Genomic DNA, 8406 nt, shown 5'->3' on the forward strand with positions numbered 1-8406 from the left:
TCGTCATATTATCTCAACTACCTATTAGTAAAACTCTTTTTATCAATTAAAAAATAGTGAAATACCAAATTAACTATGTCAACAAAACTAAAAAAAGATAACAAAAAACAAAAGTTATAGACAACATAATAAATGAAACACAAAATAATTTTACTATTTTTTCAAAGCCTCATAGCTGAGTAACCGTATCAGTTGTCCCCATTTTCTCTTCTACATTTTTCTCTCAAATAAAAAAAAAAAAAGATGAAATGGTCATCTAGCAACAGTCGTCAATAAAGATATGAACAACCTCTTTGGCACTAAAAATCGTCTGAAGAAGGTCGTCACCAAAAAGCTTTATTGACAATTTTATTTTTTTTCTTTGTAAATTTTATTTTCAAAATTTTACTCTTCAATATTTTATTGTTTTCGTTCATTATTATTTCTTTAAGCAACGGTATTTAAAGGGTTTAATAAAAAAAAATTTGTTTTTGAATATAATAAGAAAATTAAGGTAGAGGCATTTATTTTAGGGGTGTTTTGATATAGGCACATCAGTTTTGAAATTCTTAGATTTAACATCCATATCTTTTAGACTTTTGATCAAACATTCTTATCTAATTTTTAATAACAAAAATTACATATATTTGGTTTACCAATCAAATGACAAATTAATATCACCTAAATCCTAAAATCTAGGAGATATATTATCCCATAATTCATTTCAAACGACACTTTTCATTACTCAAATAAAAAATATCATTAAAATTCTTTTATTTAAGTCATCACTATTACATTTAAAGATTTAAATGTCGGTTTTAAATTGTTAATTTCAAGTGTTTAAATATGAATTATAATAATTTTGCACGGAAAAATATATTTTGAAGAAAATGAATATGATAGTTTGTTGTTATGATAAGAGAAATAAAAGAAAAATTAACAAAAAGAAAATTTGAAAAGGTATGATCGGTATGAAGCTAGCGACTAGTAGGAGGCTTTGTCGCTAGAGTACAGTCGGTAAAAAACTACCGATGTAACTTTTTATTTATTTATTTATTTTTTTTTATACAAAAGGTAACTTTTTTATTCATTTTCTGCTTTATTCTTGTTTCATTGAATTTTTTTTCTTTCTACGTTACTTTATTTAGATTTATATACCTCTAGATTTAAAATTTTATCCTTGTTTTCGAGTGTTTTGAAATGGATTATAAGAAAATTTTCAACGAAAATCTATTTTGTAGAACATCATGATGATAGTTTGGTGTTATGGTAAGTGAAAAAAGAAAATTTTAACAAAATAAATAAAATTGATGATTTAGGCACAGGAAAAGTAACACCCTGAATTTGGCACGTTTCAATGCCTGGCGCACTTGAACTTTTTTCTGCTTGCCGTAGTGCAGCGAAGAAATTTTTCTTTTTAAGAAGGGTTATTATGTTAAAAGTGACGACTTTAGTGTGAAATTTTTCATGGTTGATAACGGCTTATAAATGACCCACCCCCAACAACAATGCTTTGTCCAGCCAACCATGGTTGACCCCTAGGATTAAAACTAAACCCTACCCCCTATTGATAGAGGCCCATAAATGCCCCCGTGGGATTAAAACTAAACCCTACGCCCTATAAAGGCCTTACCCCCGACACATATGGTCATACAGCAAACCATGGTTGACACGTGGGTTTAAAACTAAACCCTACCCTTTATAATTGCCTTACCCCCGACACCAATGGTTCGTACGGACAACAATGGTTGACTCGTGAGATTAAAACTAAACCTACACTATATTGATAGTGGCTTATATATGCGCCACATCCAGCACCAATGCTTCTTGTGGGCAACAATGGCTGATCCGTGCCCAGAGCCCATCTCATTTTAAGTGCACTCGAACCCGCCTAATTTTACGTGCACTTGGGCCCGTCTCATACTGTGTGTGCTAGACCCGCCTCCTTTTGTGGGCCTCATTTTTCGTGCGCATACCTCATTTTGCGTGCCATATTTTCACCTTCACCTAAAATACTATCAAGATATCAGAAGACTCTGCATGCTTGCTATAACGTCCTGAATCCACAATGCTTGTGGCCGAACTTTTCCTATCCTTCGTCATGTAATCAATATGATGAAGGCCAACAATAACTAGTTAAACCCTGTATTGAAACTCATCGCCAACTTCTAACTCCTGGAATGGGTCCTAATTGTTTCCTTGTGTTAACACACTTTCCTTGCTCTTTAACACACATTAAGACTTCCATATGAAGCTTACAACAAACATTTTTGTTGGACTTTTTAGTGTATTCTTGCGAGAGCTTAGTCAATGTCTCTTCATGCATCTAAAAAAGTGCAACAAAGCTACTTTATCACATTTTGAGGTTTAGCTTCAATGCTACGAGTGATTTAACCATTACATTTTATTTTCGCAACTATTATATATTTTAATTTCAGTCTCAACCATTCATTTTTTGTATCACTCAATGCTATGTACCATTGAAGAATTGCCTATTTTGTATATCACATTTGCACTATCTCTCTAATCAAGATGAGACCTAATAGTATCAGTGTGACCTGCCTCTCTTAGAGAAATATTACAAATGTGGTATACACAATGTGATAACTGTAGCATTACTCAAAAAGTGAGTTGTGGTCTCTTCATCTTGTTTTTTGGCATCCATATAGCGTTTGTATTGAGGTACTCCAAACAGGCATTAGTTTATTAAAAGAGAGACTAGCATGAGAAGAGGGAGTGCCGATTTTTCAGTTGAGATGCTAACTATCCACTATACAGTAACTTGAAGATTAGGGCTTAAGTATTCCATCAAGCTCCCAAACTTTGGGGTCTATTTCAAATTGGTACGTGATTAATTAAATTCGACAGGCTAGTAACATAAGGTCATCTATTAGTTGACTGAGCAATTAATGTGAGTGGTGGATTGATCTGGTGACTATGGTCTTCTTCTTCAACCCACTCTTAATCGTTTCAATTTTAACTGTTAAGTCGCCTACCTATAATACAATTTATCTAAGTTGCAGCCAGTGCCACAAAAACTGCAATAAAGAAACATATACCTAACCAAAAATATTGTTACACAAAGAATAGGTAAATCTACATCGAAATGTCAGATAAAAAAGATTACATTAAGAAGCTATTCAATCTTCAAGTACATACCTGTTTCTTCTTGCTCCAAAAGCAAATCGCTGCAGATTAAAGTGAAAGGGAAAAAACTGATGACCACATGTTCACAGATAAAAATGCTATAATAAAGAGATCATATAAAGAAATGACGTTAGGAAGTTAGGGTTTTTATTTATTTATGTATATCCCGGTTAGGAAACGAATGTATGTAGGCTTCATTGATCCGTTGGCAGGGATGGATCTTATATTTGGAACCAGATACTCAGCGACCTGTGACACCCATGCAGAACACAAAAATAAGATTTAAGGAAAGAAACTAAGATGTATATAATCCAGAAAGAGGGAAGACTGAGAGAAGAAAAAAGTTGATGCAATTTACACATACCTCCCTATACATATCTACATGCACAGATGAACATAGATGTGATTGTGCGTGAGTGTTTGTGTAGTTTGGGAAGGTTAATTCAAACCATACACACTTATTGCTATAGGATATTTAGTTTGTGGTTTTTATGATTATTATTATTATTATTCTTATTAGAATTTATATTGTTATTTTCATATTTTCTAATATTGTTCCAACAATTCCACGATTGAAAGATTTACAAATAAGATTGTGCAAGCTAAGCATGATGGTATGACTTAGGACTAGGATCATCTCTTGATTCTTCTCTGCGGATCCCGGACCAATTTATCACAATCGTTCACCACAAATCCTGCAATCAGAAATAATTTTGAATTTTTTATCCGTATTAGCTTGCACGCACAAGTCACAATCCCATTTCTCTTTCATCCCTTTGGTGGCCTTCCCCGTTGACCATACACCTGAAACACCTCTAATATCGCCTCCAGCACTAACTTCGCCGGATTGACATGTGGGATTCCTTAATAGGAGAGAAAACTAAGGATTTTTTTCCCTAAAATATTAAAAAGGAATGGAAAGAGTGTTCGAGAGATGTTGAAAGAAATGGGTGGAAGAAACAAATGAGAGTTTTTTTCTTCTTTGTACGGCTACCATTTGACATTGTTGACTATAAAAACCTCATTCCTCATCCTCTCAAATCATTCATTCAGAGAAGGTGAACCATTTAGAGGGTATCTAAACACAATCTCACTGAGAGCAATTTCACCCCTAAAGATTTTGCGCCAGCATCCAGCGCATTTATTCACTTAGTAAACAGTGATAGACCCTAATGAACAGTAATAGGCCAAGAGCATCTCCACCCCTAAAATTTAATAGCCTAGTCAATTTTATTAAAATATTATTAATTTTTATTATAAAATAATAATTTGATTTATTAAAATATTATCAATTTTATTAAACCCCATTTAATCCACCGCTCCCACCTTTGCATCTCTCTCTCCCTCCCTCCTTCCCCATTCGGATTTAAGGAACTCTTACGGTCTTCCCCACAGAAAAATGAAACACCGCATCAGCAGTAAGGTTCCTCGACCCACCTTTTCCATCCTCAACTGGTTTTTCCTGGAAAATCAACTAAACAGCCACAAATCTCACAAAAACCAGTTTTTCCTCATGGGTTCTATTGGAAGGTGGCCTTTTTCTATCCAAATTTTCAGAAAATTAATTTCTTGAGCTCGGTATTGCAAATTGTGATATGAGTTTTTCTTGGTTTGCTGGGTTGCTTTATGGGTTTGTTTTTCGTTGTTCTGTTATGCTGCAGCTCAGAATCGGAGGTTGTCACGGTTAATGGCCTGGCTGACGTCAGATGGCCCGGCATCTGGGACTGTCAATTTTAAGCCAGTCTCTTGCCTGGCTTAGGCTGAGTGCCAGCCTATCTGTTGGGTTGGAGGGGAAAGCCTGGGTGCTGGGCCATTTTTTTTGCTGGGTGCCGGCCTATCAGTTCCCCGGTGGAACTGCTCTTAGAGAAAAAGGTGAGATAGTTTGAGAGAAAACAAAGCCTCACTTGTACGTAAGAGAGAAATTCTCTCGAGAGAAAACCAAGAGAATGTATCCACATCTTTGTGAGATTGCTTTATATTCCCATTATTTTTAGGGAGTTTTAACGAAACACTTCCGATACTATTCATTTTTAACGAAAAACCACATTTTTACCTTTCCCTTATACTATTCACTACACCTTTATTTGTCATTTTTCATTAAAACTAAAAAAATTTGGGAGTTTTAACGAAAAGCACACGGTACTGTTCACTTTAACGAAAAACCACATTTTTACACTAAAAAGTCAATCCCGGTACTATTCACTTTACTCTTTATTTTGTCCTTATCATTAAAACTCAAAGTTTTCAAACCTTTTTCATTAGTGTTTCTAAATAAATTTGGACTTTTCATTAGTTTTCCTATTTTAATAGTGGAAGATATTGTAATTTTTGTTAGCCCATTTTAATGGATTTGGATTCCATCCAGATTCTCTTTACGAGGATCTTAAGATTCTCACATCTTATTTGTTCATCGTACATTATACGACCAGAAATTATTTTGTATTTTTTGTTTAAAATTAAGCACAAGCAGTACCTAATAAAAGTTGACCACACGAGAACATATAGAATGTGAGGATTCTACGATGAACAAATAGGATGTGAGGATTCCTACGATCATCACAAAGAGGATCCGGAAAAGATTTTCATCCCATTTTTATAAGGGAATTTTAACGAAAAGCCCATGGTACTGTTCACTTTAATGAAAAACCACATTTTTACACTAAAAAGTCAATCATAGTACTATTCACTTTACCCTTTATTATGTTTTTATCATTAAAACTCAAAGTTTTCAAGCAATTTTCATTAATTTTCTTTTTTTATAACGCGAGTGGGAAAAGTTAACTCCTGGGACCACCAAGGTTTTATCTTGGGAATCTGAATCCTCATCGGATTCTTTTTTGTGAGGATTCTGGGAATCTGTGAATCATATCTATTCATCGTAAATCGTGCAGTAAAAAATCAGTTTAAATATTTTTATTTAAAATTAAATACAAATAGTACATGACAGAAACTGACCACACAATGTACGATAAACAGACACGATTTACGCATCCCTAAGATCCTTACCAAAAGGATCCGGAGAGGATCGTGTTGGTTATCTTGGCTCCCATTAATTGTCATATTTCCCGACACAAAAAACCCTCAATCCAAATTTGACATGAAAGCCAATAAAAACTTCAAAAATGCACCACTTAAAAGCATATAAATTTCAAGAATCTACCATATGAGTGAACACGACGCCCTTCCTACCTAGTAAAACACCCAATAAGAAAAGTAAGCAAGCATTCAATTCAACCAAGACAAAAGGTAATTTCATGGAAGTCTTGTAATAATATTTACTTTCACTAATCACCAAGACATCCCAAACTAACCATTAGGACATCCGACCACAACAACAAAATCTCATCTTGAAAACCCATCTTCCATCACATACTTTCCCCACTAGAACTATAATCACAAGCTAGCTCTTGTACCCGTCTTAGATTACAAACTTTCGCCCGCTAGAATTATAATCACAAGTTAACTCTTGTTTTGGTGCTATGTTCTTCTTGGAGAATAACATCATGTGTGGCATTCTCAAGTCGTCGTGATCATAGAGGATAGCTTGGCAAAATAGATTAGGACAGCTACTATGATTGACAAATCTTCCAACATTCCCATGTTCCGTGGAACTAATAGCAAAGTCGTCATTATCTTGAAGTATTTCTCCTGCATACTCGCATATAAAATTTCCCTCTTGAATAAACGAGTGTGATCTAACACCCCATCCTTTTGATTTAGTCCTGAAGACTTCAAGTCTAAAACGAATGCCATGTTGACTCACTCTGTTTTTGCAAGAAGAAGGGCACTTACACAAAGGACCACATTCATACACAAGGGCATTCTTGTTCGTTCGATGTCCATTGTTATCATACGGCAAAACCCCTCCATTCTTCATTACACAAGAACATGGGTCAGATGCGGAGCATCCATCAAGGCAATGACAACCCTTTTGTGTGACCGCCTTGAAGAAATTTGGATAAATGATATTGCATGTGTAATTGAAAAATGGAGTACTCTCATCATCTATTTCATTGACCATACGAATAGGCATCCTCTCTTTCCCTTCGGAGATATCATTTTTATAAACACCACCCTTTGAAACTATTGGTCTCTTCGACTTGTCCAAAACTTTTCCCAATGTGAGTCGTGGCTGCCCCGAACACCTTCTCAATGAGAACTTAAAGACCATTTTACCAAATTTGTCTTTTTCTTGCCAAAATTCAACTACTTTGTAGAGACCATCATAAACATAAGTCGTGGAAGATCTGCTATTAGTACCCACCTCTAAACGTTTATGAATTACCCTTACAGGAGTTCCTTCTTCAATGCTATTCTTTAGTGCCAGGTTTCCACGCTCAAGTTTTTGATCCTTCGGTTCTTCACCCTTGACCATCGAATTTCCACCTTCACCTGAATATATCAAGATATCAGAAGACTCTACATGGTTGCCATAACGCCCTGAATCCACAACGCTTGTGGCCACACTTTTCCCATCCTTTGTCATGTAATCAATACCATTTTGATAAGGATGATGAAGGCCAATAATAACTAGTTGAGCCCTGTATTGAAACTCATCGCCAACTTCAACTCCTGGAATGGTTCCTAATTGTTTCCTTGTGTTAACACACTTTCCTTGCTCTTTCAGACGCATTACAACTTCCATATGAATCTTACAACCAACATTTTTGTTGGACTTTTTAGCGTATTCTTGCGAAAGCTTAGTCAATAGCTCTTGATATGCACCCAAAGCCTCCTTCACCTTGCAACGCCGGGCTACATGTACGTCATCCACGCCATCAACACTCAACTCATGATTAATAACATCCTTCTTGAGCTTAGCATCCTTGGCCAATAAAGACGAGCTCCTATCATTTGCATGTTTATTGCAATCACCACCTATTGCTGATTTGCACTCAGGAATAACATTAGCATCTGGACAATTGATTCTCAAAGAAGAAGACACCACCCTTCCACAACCTTGGGGAAAATCCCGCTCAACGGGAATACTTCTAAACATCTTCCGAGGTGAGAGGCAATTGTCCATTGGTATGTTCTTAATACTAGAGGACTGAGAAAATAGCCCATACACCTTATCATTCTTCTCCGTATGGCCAACAATATTTGATGATTGGTCTATGATGCCACGATCTTCAGACTTGCTTGGTAGCACCCGAGCATCAAATAACCCACATCCTATCGGGAATTCTCGAACAGCATCAACTCTTGGCCTCTTTATGGTGTAAGGAAAGCGATTGACATTCCTTTCCTCCGTCGTTTCCAGTGTAGACATACTGAGTA

At 35.7% G+C, this 8406-nt stretch overlaps 1 protein-coding gene across 1 annotated transcript; it reads right to left on the reverse strand.

Annotated features, from left to right (window-relative positions):
* Positions 1-6256: 6256 nt before the first annotated feature.
* On the reverse strand, positions 6257-7987 carry LOC137733154 (histone-lysine N-methyltransferase, H3 lysine-9 specific SUVH5-like). Its single transcript, XM_068472316.1, has one exon. The coding sequence runs from the start codon at positions 7769-7771 to the stop codon at positions 6545-6547; it is 1227 nt and encodes a 408-aa protein (XP_068328417.1). The 5' UTR covers positions 7772-7987; the 3' UTR covers positions 6257-6544.
* Between the last annotated feature and the right edge of the window lie 419 nt (positions 7988-8406).

Source organism: Pyrus communis, chromosome 5 (assembly GCF_963583255.1).
Source record: "Pyrus communis chromosome 5, drPyrComm1.1, whole genome shotgun sequence".
NCBI classification, from domain to species: domain Eukaryota; kingdom Viridiplantae; phylum Streptophyta; class Magnoliopsida; order Rosales; family Rosaceae; genus Pyrus; species Pyrus communis.